The 19,071-nt window shown below is 54.6% G+C and overlaps 1 protein-coding gene across 1 annotated transcript; it reads left to right on the forward strand.

The window, feature by feature from the left end:
• Positions 1-62: 62 nt before the first annotated feature.
• Positions 63-8,456, forward strand: LOC108175963 (uncharacterized). Its single transcript, XM_051830703.3, has 6 exons — positions 63-1,098; positions 3,465-4,313; positions 4,700-4,765; positions 5,416-5,515; positions 5,890-6,042; positions 7,576-8,456. Exons 2-6 carry the CDS (start codon positions 4,278-4,280, stop codon positions 8,226-8,228), a joined length of 1,008 nt encoding a protein of 335 aa, XP_051686663.3. The 5' UTR covers positions 63-1,098; positions 3,465-4,277; the 3' UTR covers positions 8,229-8,456.
• Positions 8,457-19,071: the final 10,615 nt, after the last annotated feature.

A 19,071-nucleotide genomic window follows, 5' to 3' on the forward strand; every position in this document is an offset into this window, starting at 1 on the left:
TGCTCTCTGCTGAACTCACCTGGGCAGCTTGGCATAAGGCCAGAAGAGAGGAATTGCTGTGCCCATGATGGGTGGGGGTCTCCCAGTATATCACAATGGTGTGAGGTCGGGAGCCCCACAGGCTCTGTGCTAACAGGGCCTGCCCTTCGCTGGCCCTGCCTTCACATGCAATCGCACCCCTGGCATTGCCCTTGCCTGGAGTGGCTGGTCCGATGGTCAGACAGCTCTCAATGCTTCCGGGAAAGGAGGGAGCAAGGACTGGTGTGAGCAGAGGGCTGGCAACTGCAGCTGACTCTCGTGTCCCTGGCTGCCATCAGGGAGCAGGGCCCAGCTGTGTGGCCCACCCTGCCTCCCCCAAGTCTGCAGTTTGGGGCTACCCTGGGAGCTGGGCCTGGAGACAGTCATTGCCCAGACTCAGCTCCAAGCCAAGGGTGGCTTCCAACGTCTAGATGGAGATGGGCCCCTCCTGCACGGGGCAGCATGGAGCAGTGGTCAGGCTCTGGCTGACTCCTGGAGGGCAGGGCCTGAGATGCCAGCGAGGAGGATCAGAAGCCTGGCTGGGGTCAGACCACGTCTATGCTGAGAGCTGAGGGCAGGCAGGGGTAGTGCACAGGGACCTTTCAGAGCCCCTGTCTGATACTGACCATCGGGGTCCCAGTGGCCCCCTCAGCAGGGATGCTGGCAAGGGGGTGACATGGATGCTGAGGCAAGTAGGGAGCCCATGACCCCCCCTCAATGTGGGACCCAGAAGGGAATGAGCTCCCTGCAGGGAACTCTCCCTGTCAGCCAGAAGAGCTGACGTGGACGTGAGGTCCTTGTGTGGCAATGGGGCTTTTGCTAGTCCTGAGGCTGGCCCCTCCCCCTTGTCCTCCCCATCCTGCCTTCCTCTCCCTAGATCCTAGTCAGTGCCTCCTCCACGTCTCCTCAGACTCAGCTGGGACTGGACATGTGTGTTTTGTGCTAGAGGCTTTAACCTGCTCTCTGCTGAAGATGAAAAGAGCAGGCCAGACTGGGCGCCAGACACTTCCATCACATCGACTCCGCCATCACATGGGCTTTCAGAAACCACCTGATGTTCCAGGAATGTTACGGAATGAAGTGAGGCCTCTGGGCTGGGGAGGACCCGGGGGTGGGAGGAGCAAGGGTCCTGGGGCACATGGGGTCCCTAGGGAAGACTTGGGTGCAAACCTGAAACAGTTCACTTAGCACAGAAAACAAAATTGCCTTTTATATATTATATAAACTTTTTTATATTATATAAACTTTCCCAAAGACACTGTGGAGAGAATGAAATGAAAAGAAACACAAGGGGAGACAATATTAGCAATCTACCTTATTAAGGTATTATTTCCAGAATATTCAAGGAGCCCTTCAACTCAGTAAGAAGGAAGCAGTGGGCAGCCTCCTAGTACCCCAGGGACACAGGCTCAGGAGGGCCCCTTCATGATGGCACACACAATTCTACTCAATGCATGAACACATGCTTAGCACCTAAACCACAACGGGGCACCAGTGCACAGCTGTGAGAATGGGGGAACTAAAACCACCGAGGACACCGGGTGCTGGGCAGAACGTGAGGCGAGCGCCACTCTGGTTCATTGCAGGAACAGAGCACAGTGGCCCAGGCCCCCGGCAGCACCCAGGGCCATTTCTCACAATGAGAGACACACACCTTCCACACAAACCCCCAGCACACACGCACATGTACACAAGCACCAGAACAGCTGAGTGCATAAAACCCTCACGCAAGATTCAGGGTTATGTTCACAGTCACTGGACGCAGGACTACCCTGCACGATGCTCAGTGGGGACACAGATAAGCAACCCGTGTCACAGCTGAATCCGAGAACAGGATTCAGTGAGAGGCAGGATGAGGCTCGGCCCTGGGCACACCTGGATGCATCTCAGGTGCATTCTGCTAAGAGAGGAAGCATCCCTCAAAGGCTACACGTGCTGTGATCCACTCACAGGACGTCTGCAAGAGGCCAAACCCTGGGACACACAACAGGGCAGTGGTGGCCATGGGCTGGGGGAGGTGGGAAGTTTGGCCACAGGGGCTCATGGGGAACACATAGGCCACAGGAGCTGCTCCCTACCAGGCTGAACGTGCATGGGAGGCTGACTCTCCACAGCTTAGACCCACGGGACTGCACCTCCCACAGTGGGACGCTCACCTGTGCAACGAACACCCACCTGGGGAGATGAAACTGCACGTCACTGCACCCTGGGAGATGTTAGTGTCCCTGCAGGCAGTGCTCACCCACATGGTGGACAACACACAGGTGCCCTGATGACATCACTGCTCATGAGCAGAGTGTCACAGGCCCTGCGTATGGCTGTCATACTCTGTTAGGCATAGCCACACTGAGAGCCTCAGCAGCACAGGACGCACAGCCTCTGTCCTCTCTCTTCCAGCCAACGCACCTTATTCCAAGTGCTCATGGCCTATTCTGTTTACAATCCCGTGAGTATTCTGGGATCATATCGCAGGTGCTATCCCGGCAGTCCTTGTAGGGCACCCTTGGTCACAGAGATCCCAGCCTGTGTTGAGGGGGCCTCTCTCATCCACAGCTCTGGGACAGAGGTGTAGAGGCCAGGCTCTGGGCCTCCTTGGACCCAACCTCAAGTTCTGTGAGGAGAAAGGCAGCCTTCTCCTAGGCTGGCCTCCAGACCCCAGGAGCTTGGCTGAGTTGGGACACCCCTCCCAGGACTAGCATTCCACACAGTGGGGTGTGGGGCGAAGGCAGGACAGATTAGGTGTATGACTTTGCTCATCAAAGTTGGGTCTGGGTCCCACTGATGCCATTACACCCACCAGACATGTGGTTGGACCCATGGGCCTGAATCCCACTCCACACAGCACCACTGCCACAACCACCCACTCAGACCTTTCCCATGCATGGAGCAGGTGCAGGGCTCCATGGGTGACCCAGCAAGGCCTGGACATCCCCATCCCCTGACCTGCCACTGGCCAACCCTGCCTGGTGCCCTGGTTCCCAGGGGGCCTGGCACTCAGGAAGCCCAGGCCTGTACCCATGACAGAGGCACACCTCCTATTTTGGTCCTGGTAGCACTTCCTGGCTTACTTCTTCCTCATGTGAGAAAGGGCCACCACGTCACCTGCAGAGCTCAGGGGTCCAGAAGCTTCCATGGGCATGGGTCTGGATTCCCACAGCAACCTGACCCATCCTGACATCTTGTAGGTAACAGGTCCCCATACTTCAGGTCTCCCCGCTGTGCTGCCTAAGCTCAGGCCCTGCAGGATTCCCTCCAGGAACTTGGAGAACTTCGATGGGCTCCAATTCTTGGGCTGCTGACACCAAATGGCAGGATTCAGACACAGGGGCTCCCTCCCCAATCTTCCTAGACCCTTCAGTGGGTGACCTTGATCTCCCTGAGAGGTGGGCCATCCCAGGATATTATTCTTGCCAGGGGAGGTCTAAAGGTATTCTGGGATCTTGCAGGAGGTGGGCTACAGCCAGGGCCTGAGCCATGTGGTGGCGCTTCTGCTCATGTATATGCCCAAGGAGGACTCTTTCTGGGCCCTGGTCCAGCTCATGGAAAACAGTAAGCACACGATGCACGGTAGGTGGATGGCGTGTGAGGCCCAGTGCATGCAAGTCCATGCACAGCCCTCACTGGCTCCTGAATGTGCAGGACAGTGTCCCTGTTGGCGGGGGGGGGTGCTCTCCCTAGAAGCCAGGGCTGGCAGAGGCCTCCCACACTGAGCCAGCCCCCTTCTTTCACCACCATCCAAAGGCCCAGCAGCTTGGCCATGGCCATCCTGGGTGTGGGAACCTTCAGAACAAGGGGTCCTGTCCTTGTCCAGTGACTCAGGTTGTTTCTGGCTCTTCTGCCTCACACTTCTCTACGCAGACTCTCAAGCAGAGAGCCACACCCAGGGAACTTACAGAAGGCAGCATCCCCTGTACAGTCACCCCTTCATCGCTCCTGAGTCTTGGAATGGTCAGGAGGCACCCAGTTTGACAGCATTCACCCCAGCAGTATCCAGGGGGCAGCCTGGCCTGGGCTGCACACAGTCACCCACCTGCACCCACCTCCCAAGCAGGTCCTCTGCCCTGGACACATTCATTCCCACCTGCCCCTGGTCGAGCCTCCTCTGATTCTCAGTGCTCAGAAAGACCCCACCCTGGCCTTGGGCTCTCCAGCCTTCCTAGGAGGAGGCTCTAACATGGGGATGTGGCTGATACTATTCGGGTTTCTACAAACCGAACACCCCAAAACTGGAGCGATTCCAGCACCACCTGAGAGATATCATGCATCGCGTGCTCCCCTCCCTGGAGAAACACCTGGTAAGTAAACATCTCCTTTCTCCCCTTGGGGGCTCTGTGCTCAGGGAGGGGAGGACAGAGAGGGGTCCTGACTGCTTCCTGGGCCAGGGGAGGCTACGTCCTCACCAAGGCTTTTCTTGGTTACTGGGGGCTACGGCAGCTTGGGTGCTGGTTTGATTTCCTGCACTTGGTCCCCCAGAGTTTGCGTAGATTGAAGGGAAACGCTGTCCCCAGGGCAGAGTGGACTGAGGGACCTGTGTCCCTTCAGGAATCTGCATGGCTGGGAGAGGGGATGCACCTGCTGCTGGGCTTCCTGCACCCAGGGGCTCTGCCACAGGGCACAGATTAGAGGGAGTCAGGCCTGGGCCCTGGGCCCTGGGCCCTGAGCCCCCTCTGCCTCTTCTTAGGAGAAGGAGGGTGTGTACCTGGAGGACTACACCGTGCACTGGTGCATCCAGGGCTTCCTGGATGGGGTAAGTGCCCCGGGGACCCCTTGCCCAGGGAAGCTCCTGCCCAGTATCTGGCTCTCTTGTCCTGGTGGCCTATGACTCTGATCAGGGCTGAGCACCCCCAGCCCCAGCAGACATAGGAGGGAGCCTGCTGTGCAGACCAGGCAGGCCCTGCCCTGCTAAAGGTGGTCCAAGCTGAGGCTGAGCCTCAGGGACAGCAAGGAGGGGACAGGTCCCACCAGGACCCATCCTGAGAGCCTGGCAAAGGCCAGAGCCCTACAGTGAGAGGCAGAAGATCCATAGACCTTGGGTGGCACAGGCTGGTGTCAGCACAGCCCAAGGGCTGACCCATCCCCCAGGTCCCTGGTGTGTCTGGTATCTCCAGTGTGGCTTCCAAAGTGTGCAGACCCCCAGGGTCCAAGACAGGACATGGTCATCCTCTCTGGGTCTGGTTCCCTGAGTGGGCGGGGATGTGGCTGTGAGGAATGGCCTTACCTCCCAATGAAACCAGTCCCCCACCCTCACCTCCCCTCCCAGGAGCAGCTCTGGCCTTCTTGTGTGATGCAGCCTCCTGGAGTCTCCCTCTGTCCTAGGATAGTGACACTGCACACCCACCCCTGTGGGCCCTGCTGAGGCCCTGATGGGCAGGGTCCTCCAATGCCTCTGTCCCCCAGGTGCTGTTTCCCCCAGCTCTGAGGATGTGGGACATCTATATCCTTGAGGGTGAGCACGTGCTCACCACCATGGCATACACGGCCCTCAAGATCCATCACAGTGAGTCCTCAGGGCCCACAGAGGCCCAGGTGCTGGGGACGGAGGAGCTGGGGGTCCCCCTGCCTGTCTCTCATGAGCAGGGCTTGAGGGAGGCATGAGGGGGTTTGCGAGTCCTGGGTTCTCTTCAGGAGGGCACTGAGAATCCCCTGTTGCATCCCCAATCCCAGGCCCCCACAGACCACAAGGAGAAGTGGCCAGGGTCCTTGCCCAGGAAATTGGCCCCTGAGCAGTCCCTCCAGTGCTTGGCTTGACACCCAAGGGTGTCCAAGGGTGTCTGCAGCCCATGTCTGGTGCTGGGACAGGGCTTGGAGCAGCCATGGTGGCTGCACCATCTCTAGGGCCCCTCCTAGCCTGACACCCGCCCCCATGTCTAGAGTGCCTGCTGAAGATGTCCAGGGACCACATCCATGGGTTTCTGCAGCTGACCCTGAAGCAGGCCTGGTCACTGAGTGAGGATGCGGTCATCAGGCAGCTGCGGGCCTCCATGCGTGAGCTGGGGAAGCTCCAGTGCCTCTTGCCTCCTGAAGGTGAGTCCAGCACACGGCCCCATCCCATGCTCCCTTGGGGGAGTCAGTAGTGGGAGTGCCAGCCCTGGCAGCCCTGCCCAGGGTCTCACCTCTTCCTTGTCCTCCATGTCCTCCCCGGGCTCAGCAGTTCTGCTTTCAGAAGCTCTGACAGCATGGCCTGGTGGGGCGTCAGGCAGCTGCCCTGATTCCTCCTGTGGGGGACGGCTCTCCCCCAATGACTCTGGGGCTGGGATGTGGAGCTGTCCTAGGGCTCTGTGGCTCTGGCTCCTCAGCTGACCTCCACTCTGTAGTGGATTTGAGGCCCCGCCTTGAGCTACCCTGCCCAGGTCTGGAGCAGGTACCCTGGCTCAGTGTCCCCAGGAGCCTGGAGCACAGCTGGACTCCCACTCCAGCAAGATGAGAAGTGGCCCTGCCTGCCCAGGGTGCATCTCCCTGACTGACCCCACACAGGCTCCTGGCACAATGACCACAGCTGTCTGCACACAGGACCCTCCTAGGACAGGGGTGGGTGGGGCTCCCACCTGCATGTGGGCAGGGCTAGAGGAAGGTGGGGCTGTGGGAGACCCTGCACAGTGAAGGCCAAAGCCAGCCAGCACTGCATCCCCTTCAAACATCTGAGGATCCCTAGAAGGCCCAGGTGCCCTGAGCCCAGTTGTGGGGGCTGAGTCCACTCCTGTGAGCAGGGTGGGCACAGAGGCAGGCACTGCAGGCCCCCACAGCAGAACCCAAGTGCAGCTGAGTGTGGGCTCTGCAGTCCTAGCCTCGGGCCAACTGAAGTCAGTGGAACCTGGAGCAGCGCTGGCCTCTGGGCTCTGGTGGGGAGGGGTCCCCGTACTCGTCCCTGCTGCTGCTGCTGCTATCAAGGACCTGAGTGCCTGGGTCCCCATGAAGAGCAGAGATGGGTTTGTCCCAGCTCTAGAGGCTGGCAGTGGGGACCCAGGTGCAGGCTGTTGAGGCACTGGGGAGGCCCCACTGTGCTTCCAGGTTCTGCCTCCCCTGGGAGCTTGTGGGACAGAAGCGGTGCTGTCTCACCAGGAAAGGGACAGTGGCCCAGGGTCAGAGGACACAGGGCACCCCTGTCACCTCTTTAGAAACTGCATTCTTGTCCCCAAGGGCCTGAATCAGACCCCATGTCTGCCCCACAGCCCAGCTCTCACCCCCATCATCTTAGGCTCAGTTCCTTTCCAGCCATTTAGGAGGGACTCAGATGCGGGTAACTCAGCCAATGCACTGATAGGGCACAGGAGGTCAGGTGGGGTAGGTGATGGGGTCCTGAGTTGGTGCCTCGATCCCCAGAGAGAGTGAGGTGGGGAGGGCAGGGCCATCCACCCTGTGGGCCTGTGCAGGAGGAGCCGGAGCTGTCCCAGGGCTCCCCTGGCCCAGGCTGCACACACCGCCCCTCTGGGGCCAGCAGCCTGGGAGAGTCCTCAGTGTCACATGGGATGATGGGGACCCCAGGGTGAGGTCGAGGCAGGCACCCTGCAGGTCAGATGGGGGCTGTGGAGAAGCAAACCGCGTCTCTTCTTCTTCCAGCCAAGGCCATCGAACGGTGTGGCAGGCCCCTGGGGCAGGCACGCGTCCCCCAGAAGCATGTTCCTGCCCCCAGTGCCATGAAGGCCAAGATCGCCATTCAGGACACAGTGGCAGTGTGGGAGCAGACCAGGGGTCCCGCTGCCCGTGCAGTGATGATCCATCCTCCAGAAAGCTTTGGCCTCCGCATTGCCGTGAGGGAAGGCATCGAGGAGGAGGAGAGCTGCGAAGGCAGCCCAGAGCCCCTCGGCCTGGGCTCCCCTGTGTGGACCGCAGAGTCTCCACGTGTGGCCAGCCCCACGGAGACTCCAGAGAGCTCATGGGGGAGGGGAGGGCTGTGCCAGTGTGCCAGTCTCCCTAACCTGAGCGGGCCAGGACAGAGGGAGGACGACTCTTCTGATGCTGGCAGCCGGGAGGGCCTGTGGATGTGGGCTCCTCCACAGGCCTTGGAGCCCCTGGAACCAGGGCCCATGCAGCCCGTCCCAGCCTGGGGGCCATGGCTGAAGACTCCCCACTACTGGCATGGCAGCCCCATGCACTCTGGACAGTCATGGGCTGGAGCCGGCCAGAGCCAGCCCTGGGCTGGGAGACCAGGCCCGTGTGCCCTCCCTGGCCCGAGGCCTCCTTACCTCCTACTCCATGGGGCACCTGGATGATGGGTGCCTCCTAGAAGAGAGGCCGAGCCCACCACGTGTCCTGCCCAGGCTGGGCAGCAGCCTTCCGTGTGTCTTCACGGCATCCTATACACTTGATTGAGCCCCGACCCCCCAGGCTCTTCCTGGGGCCAGGATACCCCGTTACTGCAAGACAACAGCAGTGCTGGGAGCCACTGTACTAACCCCTGCCCCCTGCCCCTGCCACCCTCAGGTGGTGCTGACCCTGTATTAAATGGTTACAAGGAAACGTGTTTGCTCCAGTTTGTGACCCTGGTGTCCATCGGGGTCTGGGTCAGGGTGGGAGAGCAGCAGCTGTGAGTGCCCGTGACCTCTGGGACAGATCGGCACAATAGGAACAGTCGTGGTGGGAGGGCCTGAGTCACCTCTATGCTCTCGTAGACCTGGGCAGCCGTGTGCAGCATCCCTGGCTTGCCCCCACATGTCTCTCCCTTCTGTCCTGTATATTCTGGAACCCAGCTCCTCTTCACCCTGACACCGGGAGAGGGCCCCCAGCATGCTCGGCTGGGTCCTAGGGGGATGCCAGCAGGGCCTTTCTGTACTGCTGAGCCCTGGTGTCTGCACTGAGTTGCTGGGGGGAGGGCTGCCATGGGTGCTGTGGGCTGGCCCCGCTTGCCCCAGGCCCGGCCCTGGTCTAGTACAGCGACCTGCTTTGAGCCCATCCCCTCTGCCCCCACCTGTCCCAGCTCCCCATGGCCTCCTGTGCCACAGCTGTCTGCTGCTGCCTGCAGAGCTGGCTGCCTGGTGACTCCAGGTGCCCTCAGGGATGGGGACGGGGCCTTTCTCTGTGCTCTTCTGGGTCTGTAGGTCAGAGCCCTCGGGTCCCAGCCAGGCCCACCTGAGCCCGCATTCTGATGAGGGAGAGATGTGGCCTTTGCCCCCTAGAACGTGAGCCCTGGCCCCGGCCTCAGCTGTGCTGGATGGGAGTGTGCGTCTGTACCACACCCCGTTTGTGAGCACAAGGCAGAGGCTGCATCACAGAGACGTGGACTCGCTCTGTGTGTCTGGCCCCACCTGCTTCTCCTGTCACAGGTGCTCAGGGCAGGGGCCCAGCCTTCTTCCACGCTGTGTGGTGTCTCCCGAGGCCATGGCTGAGGCTATTGCTACTGTCTCTGGGAATCAGCCAGCCCTGGGAGGCACGGTCTGTTCCCAGTTCTTCAGGGGCTCACGCGTCAGAGCATCAAGAATACAAAAGGTGAAAGTCACAGTTAGTGAACGCGGCTCTGGGGTGAACAGACAGCAAATAGACAAAATGCAGAGTCCAAGAAAATATGGTTAAAACTCACCCTGCCCCCACCCAGACACAAAGCAACCTTCCACATCCTCTTGTCCATCTCACAAAGGCCAAGCAGGTCAGGTGAGAGTGAGAGGGCTGCAATCCCACCTGCAGGAGGCTTGCAGGGGACACAAGGTGTCCAGGTTTTGTCCAGCGTCCAGCATGGTGGGGGAGAGGAAAACCTAGAGAGAGACAGACCTGATTCCACAGCGCCTCTGCCACTGGACAGCTGAGCCATTGGCAAAGTCCCTTCACCTTCCTAGCTTCCATTTGCTGTCCTGTGAAATGTCAGTGACAGCAGCACCTGGAGCAGGCATCCTAGAGACACACAGGCTGGTGTTGTGGCACAGCGGGTTAAGCCGCTGCCTGCGATGCCAGCTTCTGTGCTGGTCCGAGTGGCCGCTCTTCTGCTTCCAACCCAGCCCCCTGGGAATGCGCCTGGGAAGACATCAATGATGGCCAGAGTACTTGGGCCCCTGCCTCCCAAGTGGGAGACCTGGATGGAGCTCCAGGTTCCTAGCTTCAGCCGTTGTGGCCATTTGGGGAGTGAACCATGAAATGGAAGGTTTCTCTCTGCCTCTCCCTCCCTCCCTCCCTCCCTCTCTCCCTCTGTCACTTTCAAATAAATAAAAATATTTTTAAAAATTAAATTTTAACAATGTTTATTATAGTGTTTGTCCTAATACATGATGCTATGTATCCAAAAAGCAAAGGATCCTTAAGGGAAAATAAAGTGGTAGAGGAAGAAGTGGAATTGTGCCCGGGGTCAGAAAGGGAAGTCTCGCAGAGCTGGGGAGGCCTGGGCAGGGCCTTAGGGAGCATGCTATCGTGTGTGCAGATGGTAGGAGGAGAGTGCTGGGGGGTTAGGGGTAAAACACCATCAGATGTCCACGTATCGCTCCTCTCCCCCATCATTAAGACCCCATAAGGGAAAGAAAATGGCAAAATCTGTGCTAGGAGATAGCCAGGGTCCCAGCTCCCAGATTCTGAGAGCACACAGTGACATGGAGCCACACCCAGGCTGGAGAGAGACCCTGTGCAGGTAGAACAGCACTCACTAAGGAGCTGCTCTAGACAGAGACTCCCCCAGCACTTCAAGGTCAAGGGGAGGGGCTCTCACAGTGTCTAGCAGCCCTGCTGCCACTGCTCTGTAGGTGCCCTGGTTCTGCCTGCTGTGTGCTCCTGGCTTTGGCCTGGCCCAGCTCTGGCCAACATGGCCATTTGGGATCTCTCTCTCTCTCTCTCTCTTTTTCTCTCTCTCTGTCTCCCTCTCTCTCCACCCCTCTATTTCAAATCATTTTTAAATACATAAAAATCAGCCTTACATTCCCAGGTAGTAGGTATGATTTTTGTCCCATTTTACAAACAAGCAGAGACAGATGAAACAACTTGCTCAAGGTCACAGCTGAGCAATGGCACTGGGATGGGGCCCGGATGGCTGCCACTTGAGCTGAGCGTTTGGTTTGCACGTTGGGGAGTTTGCTCTTGGAGGTGCACAGGAGAGAGGGACCCAGCTCTCACGGGGCTCCCATTGGCAAGGACTTTCATGTATTCATTCATGCGTCTATGCCTTACACAGCCTCATTATCTTGAAAACCACATCCTGCTGCCCGCCCTGCATGCGCAGTGCAGACTTCGGAGTGAATTCCAAGTGTGACCCTCTCAAAGGCTGACACCATCGATCAAGCAGCCGGGGTGTCACCAGATTTAAGCCTTTTGCATGGTCTACATCAGTCCCTTTGGCTTCCCCAGGACTGAAGCCCCTCTCCCTGGACAAGAGCCCTGTGTCTTGGCCTCAGGGCTTCTTTGCTCCCTGGAGGGGACTAAGGGGTGGGTTCCCCTCCAGCTCTGACTGCCTCTCAGGGGATCTGGGCTGTTTCTTCCCCAAGGCTACTCCAGGTGTAACTGCAGGAGGTTCTTGTCTTTGCACAACAGAGTTGGGGGTAGGGGGTGTGAGGCAGTGTAGCAGCAAGCAGCCAGGCATGTTTCATGAATCGAATACACCTGCCAGGCCAGGCAGGCATCTGGGGAAGAACTGAGGGCCTGGTTTGCATTCAGACGGCAGTTTTCATAGAACATGGGTGTGGGCCCCTGTTTCTCCTCCCTGCTCCCTCTCCAGGATATTGCTGGGTGGAGGGCTTCCTGGGTGTAGAATTCCTAAAATTCCCCCCAGGATCTTCTCAGCAGGGCACTACTGGACCCGATAGCTCTCTGGGTATAGGGCGGGAAATGGTCCCCTAAGCCGAAACCCACCCAACAAAGCAGTGCTTTAGGTATGGACTTCCTGGACAGGCACAGAGGTTTCCATTTTCTTGAAAAATTCCCACTTTCTTCAGCCTCTCACACACATAGGCTAATGTCTATCTAGCTACCAACACAAGGTTGCTTGTATTTATTTATTTTTTAACCAGCATCAGAGCGACTTGGAGCCCCCATCCCATGCTGGCTGGGTTGATCCCAGCTGATGGCCTCAGAGCTGTAGCAGAGACAGCAGGCCCTGCCAGCCCCCACTCCCCCACACCTCCACACCTGAGGCTCTGAGCTCCACTCTAGCACTGCCCCCTGAGCCATGCCAGCTTGCACTTCCTGAGTAAAACAAATGGAGGCCCTTGTTTCAAGCCATCGCCCTGGGAAAGTTGGTTACATGAAACAGATGACCAGAACACAGGCAGCCATAAGTGCTAATGTTCCTGTGGGAGACCCCTTGCCCAGGCATCCAACAGAATGAGACTCCCATCCCTTCACAAGGACCTTAATAAGTGACAACAGGAAGGCAAGAACTTCAGCAGGGTCACTAATCTGTCCAGAAAGACAACCAATGCTATGGCCACACAGGCACTCACCTGAAGGGGGAAAAGCCATCAGCATTCCAGAGAGCATCCTGGAAGTCTGAACCAACACATGAAGTGGGGTGGGGGGCAGAACTGGAAAAGAAAGAAGAGATTGAATTAACAGTATTCACAGGCTGTATGGTCGTGCACCTCAAAAACTTAAGGAAATAAAAACATTCTGGGGAAAAGACCAAGGGCACAGCTAGTTAAAAAAAAAAAAAAAGTAGAGCTTTGTGCCCTCCCCTCCTCACCAGAATTAGACTGGGACCTGTCACTGAATCTCACAAGTACCAGGCAATGCTGTCAGCCCAAGAGCTGGACTCACTACTCCTGAGACTAAACCTCGCTGTTTGGTCACACAGAGGGCTCAGCTGCAGTGCTCTGGGGCTGCACAGCCCAGATCCCAGCCCCACTCACAGTCCCATGGCCCTGGGTGTGTTATTTAAAGTCTCGTGCCTCAGTTCCCTCAAATGGAAGTGTTACTAACCACACCAAATGCACATGGTTATGAAAAGAAGTCAACAGTCGTTTCTAGAGGCCAGTGCTGTGTGGTATAGCAGGTAAAGCCACCAGCTGCAACATCAGCATCCCATATGGGCTCCGGTTCAAGTCCTGGCTGCTCCACTTCCCACCCAGCTCTCTGCTATGGCCTGGGAAAGCAGTGGAAGATGGCCCAAGTACTTTGGGTCCCTGCACCCGCATGGCAGACCTAGTAGAATCTCCTGGCTCCTGGCTTTGGATCAGCCCAGGTCCGGCTATTGGGGCCATTGGGGAGTGAACCAGCAGATGAAAGATTCTCTCTCCCTCTCTCTATGTAACTCTGCCTTTCAAATAAACAAATAAACTGTTGTTTCTATGTAAAGTTATCAAACCAGTGACTGCAGATCATATATGTAATTATTAGTCATTGATGTTAGTTGGGGTTCTCCAGGGAAACAACCCATAGAAGATACACCAGGGGACTTCAAACAGTTATTTTGGTGCAAAACATTTCAAAATCTATGAAGAGTTTTTTCATAATAGGCATTTTTCATGAGCTTTTTGAAGAGTCCTCCTATGCATAGATTTAAAATATTTTTGCACTACAATAAACATCATTTAATTCTGATTTCCACAAATTTTTTGAATAGCTTTGTATACAAAAGGAGAGATATTATGAAGAACTGGTTCCCAAGAAATGTGAGGCTACGAAGTCCCTCCATCTGCAGTCTGCACGCTGAAGTCACAGGAAAGCCAGCTGTTGTAACTGAATCTGAGTCCAAGGCCTGTGAACCAAGGCAGCCAGTGGTGTTAATTCCAGGTCCAGGGCAGGAGAAAGTGAGGTTAGATGTCCCAATTCGATGATGAGGCAGGAGACGGGGGTAAAGTCCTTTCTCAGCGTTTTGGTCTGTTTGGGCCATCAATGGGTTAGGAGACGCCACTCACCCTGGGGAGGGGTTCTACATCACTGAGCCCCCTGACTCACACAAACTCATCCAGAAACACTCTCATAACACACCTACACATTATGGTTTGTTTTATTTTATTTTAAGATTTATTTGTTTACTTGAAAGGCAGAGTTACACAGAGAGGAAGAGACAGAGAGACAGAGATCTTCCATTCACTGGTTCACTCCCCAAATGGCTGCACCATCCAGGCCTGGGCCAAGCTGAAGCCAGGAGCCAGGAGCTTCTTCCAGGTCACCCACATGGGTGGCAAGGCCCCAAGTACTTGGGCCATCTTCTGCCACTTTTCCAGGCCATCAGCAGGGAGCTGGATCAGGAGTAGCAGAAATGCACATTGGCACTCACATGGGATGTCGGTATAGCAGGCGGTGGCCTCATCCACTACACCACAATGCCAGCCCCTAGACATCATGTTTAGGGTACCCCATGTCCCAGTCACAGCTCCTCAGCACAGATGTTACTATTGGAACACACTCCCAGGCTGCAATCCCAGCATGGCTCAGGAAGAGGGTAGTTGTTTTCTTCTAATCACAAACACTTTGTAATCAAACTATATGTAAATATAACTATGTGTAGAAAAATGTATAGAAAAATTTCATAAAATGTTAAGCTTTCTGAATTAGGCATTTTTTTTCTTATTAAGGTTACCAAAAATATCCATTATGCTATAGGTATTAAAATTTAAAATATACATAATCTACATTTAAGCACTCCAATTCAATAAATCTAAATGTTTAAAAATTAGTTAATACAAAGTGATTGATTCCAGCATGGCTTATAATAATGAAAAATAACCTAAAATGACTATCGGTAGTAGACTGGTTAAATAAATGATAGTACATTAGAATGTGTTACAGACATTAAAAAAAATGTGACATAATTTTTGTGCTACTACATGGAAAGTGCTGTAATTTACATTGATATAAAAAGTTTCAAAGTGATGTACATAATATTCTACCCTTTTGTAAAAATTAAAAATAGTGTGTATACATTACATATGTGTTCACGTGTGTGTTGTGGCTTACATGGATGTACAACACTCTGGAGTATACTCTAACAAATAGGCACATGTTCTCATGGCAGGGCACCCTGACCCAGCAGAAGGGCAGGAAGCAGTCTTAACCATCACCATATGTCATGCTGTTCATTTTGAATGTTGTGCCTTAAGCTGACAGTACCTACATAACAATAAGTATTTTGTAAAAGACATATGCAGGACCTAAATAATGAAAATCATAAAATTCAATCTCCCTGGTGAAAATCAAAGAAATGATGGTGCAGGTGTTGTGGCACAGCAGGTTAAACTGCCACTTGGATGCCCGCCTCCCACATCAGAATGCGTGGGATCAAGTCCCACCTCGGCTTCTGATCCAGTTTCTCACTAACGTGCACCCTTAGGAGGCAGCAGATGACTGTCTCAAGTACTTGAGCTCCTGCCACCCAGGTGGGAGATCCAGACAGAGTTCTTGGCTCTTCTTGACTTTGTCCTGACACACCCTGGCTGTTGCAGGCATCTGGGGAAGTGAACCAGTGGATGGAAGTTCTCTCTCTCACTCACTCACTCTTGGTTGCTAGACCTTTCAAATAAATAAAAACAATTTTTTTAAAAAAGCAAAACTATAGCATCATAAACTATTTGTCCATAAAAATGACAAGGCCCTTTTTTGTTTTTGTTTTTTATAAGATAAACAGTTTGCTCTCATGTTCACAAAGTGACCGAGAAGGGCAGCCTTGTGTGCGGCTAGTGGTAGGTAATCACTCTCAACACTGGCAAAGCAATTAACTCATGGTTCTGGATGAGCAGCCCACTTCTAGAAACCTATCCTAAGGAATTAACTAAAGTCGAGGCAAAGATTTATGTACAAATGTTAAATCCATATGACTAAATAATGTAGAGCCATTAAAGTAATGTTTTTGAAATACATATAGATTATATATTATACATATAACAAAATGGATATCGTGCTTCTGGATTTTTTCCACGGCAGTAATACTTTTTTAAGTTTATTAAGCATATTTTTCAAGATGAAAGCAATACTTGAACATTTGAAATAATGGATATTATAGGAGAACCTCAGGAGATAACATGAAATAAATGAGTAGTATTCAAAGTTATGGGTGCATTTCCATCCTGGTTTCTCATATATTTTAATGCAAGGGTTGTTTTGCTTGTGTCATGGCACCAGGAGATTTTATCCATTACTTTAGCCTCCCTAGTCCCTTCTGAATGTGCAGCAGGTGGGAATCATAGCAGAGTGAAGAATCATAAGCTTATTCTATTAATAGAGACACTGGAGTGGGCTCTGCCCCTTGTCAAGTCTAATGATAAAAAGGACACCCGTGGTCCCCAGAACAGCCCTGCCCTCTCAGCACCTTCCAGGACTGTGGGGCTGAGAGCCTGGGAACCACACTTCCAGGACTCCCCTGCCTGCAGGACTTGTGTGAGATGCAGCTACTGTGAGGTTGCAATGACAGCCGGAAGGCAGAAGTGGGGGAGGAGCCACGATCTCCTCCCATGGCAGCCACAGGTGTCACCAAGTGGCAGATATGGGGCTGTGCCAACAGCTTCCAGGGTTCATCCCAGCTACCACTCATGTACCCACTGCCAGCTGCTGAGACAGTCTCTGATCTCCTGGAGAGCAGCTCTCTGAGCCTGCCCAGAGCCCCTAGAAGTCAGCAGCACCTCCTGAGCCCAGCCTCCTGCCCAGCTCTTCCTCCTAGTTTCCTGAATCCACTCCTTTCTGATTAAAACTCCTGGATGGTTGCTCTGTCCCTAACTCCTGGCTGATGAGCCTTCCAAATCCAGGCCTCTGGTGTCTCACCAGAAAAAGACAAGTGGGATGGGACCAGCATTGCAGCACAGTGGGTTAAGCCTCAGCCTGTGGATGCCAGCATCCCATATGAGCATTGGTCTGAGTCCCAGGTGCTCCATTTCCAATCCAGCTCCCTGCTAATGTACCTGAGAAGGCAGCAGGTGGTGGCCAAGTGCTTGGGCCCCTGCTGCCATGTGGGAGACCTGGATGGAGTTCCCATCTCCTGCTTCAGCCTGGCCCAGCTGGCTATTTGAGGAGTGAACCAGTGGATGGAAGATTGCTTCTTATCTCTCCCTCTATCTATCTGTCACTCTGCTTTTCATATGGAGTCCCAGGAGGGCCAGGCCCAGCCACCAGACTGGATTGCTGGGCTCTGAGCATGGAGTCCCATCGGCTCCAACTTATGAGCCTCCAGTGGTAGCAACACCTGGCTGAGCAATGGTGTTTATGACTGGAGTCTAACTCCTAATCTGTGTGCTTCAAGGGTGTTCCTCATGGCTGAAATTTAAACACAAAACATTGATTTTGCTATTTTCCAAACACGTGAATTATTTAAGCACCATGGGGCTATACCTAGAACTAGAGCAAAAGACTCCCTCTCATTTCTTCCAGAAGCTTCCTCCCCACTGTGCCAGGGAGAGAACAGTGCAGAAAGATGGCTGGGTCATGATGTGCCACAAGTACCATCAATGCCACCTTCAGCTCCTCGTGAACAACCATGAGGAGCTTCATCTGTCCCAGAGCTACTGGGCATTGTGCCCTCTGCACCACATGGAGCTTAGAGTGGACTGAGACCCAGGGAGGCCAGCATCTCTGATGAGATGTGTAGGCTCCAGCGTGTGTCCGGACAGGAGAGAACACGTACGGTGATGGGAGACATACTTTGTTAGTTACAATCCTTCTGCTGCCTTCTGCGAAAAATATACTCCCAAAGACTCCATTGGTCTTTTTTTTAAGATTTTTATTTATCTATTTGACAGAGTCACAGAGAGAGAGAGAGAGAGAAAGAGAGAGAGAGAGAAAGGTCTTCACTTCCCAAGTGGTCGCAACAGCTGGAGCTGCACCGGTCTGAAGCCAGGAGCCAGGTGCCTTTTCCCAGTCTCCCATGTGGGTGCAGGGGCCCAAGAACTTGGGCCATCCTCCACTGCTTTTACAGGCCACAGCAGAGAGCTGGACTGGAAGAGGAGCAACTGGGACTAGAACCCGGCACCCATATGGGATGCCGGTGCTGCAGGTGGAGGATTAACTTAGTGAGCCATGGCGCCAGCCCCAAAGACCCCACTGTTAACTGAAAGGATATTGTGTGTGAGGACCCAAGATTGCAGAAACCAGAGAATAAGAGGTAAGCTGCTCTGTTAAGACCACATAGGACAAAAGGAGAAGGAAAAGGAAGAGAGAGAGAGAGAGAGAGAGAGAGAGAGAGAGAGAGAGGAAGAGAGAGAGGGAGAGGGAAGGAGGGTGAGGGGGGAGGGAAGGAGGGTGAGGGAGAGAGGGGGGGGAGGGAGAGAGGGAAGAGAGAGGGAGAGGGAGGGAGGGTGAGGGGAGAGGGAGAGAGAGAGAGAGAGAGAGAGAGAGAGAGAGGAGAGCAGCCAGCTCTAGAGGAAAGTCACTGACACTCCACTGCCCACCTGTCTCATGCCCAGCTTGGCCTCTTCCAGAGTTCACTAATGACTTTGTCTTGCCTCTCCACCCACACCCCGCCAGCAAAAGGCCTTCTTTGTGCAGTAGATCCTTGGGCTGCTGTGAGTGGACACCAGACAGGAGTGGAGAAAGTTAACAGATGCTTGTAGGTGAACAGAGAAGAAGAGGTGAAGGCTTGCTGTGAGGGCAGAGGGAGTCAACGAGCAGGCAGCAGTGAGGGTTCGGTGATAAGAAGTCCAGCCAAGGTTGCTGTGCAAATATCAAACTCTGTATGGTTTTCTCCAGGAGCTGCAGGGAGGGCGAAAAAAGGCCAATTTGAACAGCATCTCCAGGGACCACGCCCCTCCGTGGGCTTGCAGAAACACAAGCAAAGAATGCAGATTAGGCTGTGAGTGACGCTGTGTCCCTTTCTCCACAATATTGCTTTGGGGATAAACCTGGGGTGGCTCCATACAGGTTACAAAAATCCTCCCAGATGTCCGCTCAGAGGTGTAGGGGGAGTCCTCTGTGCCCTCTGAGCCACATGGGACGGAAAGCATGCACGATGCACCTGGAAACTCACACACACACACATACATGGTGCACACAAATCCCCGGGCAATGCAGACTCAGGTCAGTGTCCACACACTGGGGCCACCCCACCCCCAGCCTCAGACTCACATAGTCAGGTCCAGACCCAGGTCACGTGATGCCCAGACTTCCACAGGCACATGGAAGCCCTGAGAGGCCTGCAGCCCCTGCAGCCACTGGGAGATGTGCTCCATTGCCTCCACCCCTCCCCACCCCGGTGCTGAGGCAGTGCGAGGATTCCTAGGAGGG

The sequence above is a fragment of the Oryctolagus cuniculus genome, chromosome 15, assembly GCF_051225735.1.
Source record: "Oryctolagus cuniculus isolate XC-2025 breed Fujian yellow rabbit chromosome 15, ASM5122573v1, whole genome shotgun sequence".
Taxonomy (NCBI): domain Eukaryota; kingdom Metazoa; phylum Chordata; class Mammalia; order Lagomorpha; family Leporidae; genus Oryctolagus; species Oryctolagus cuniculus.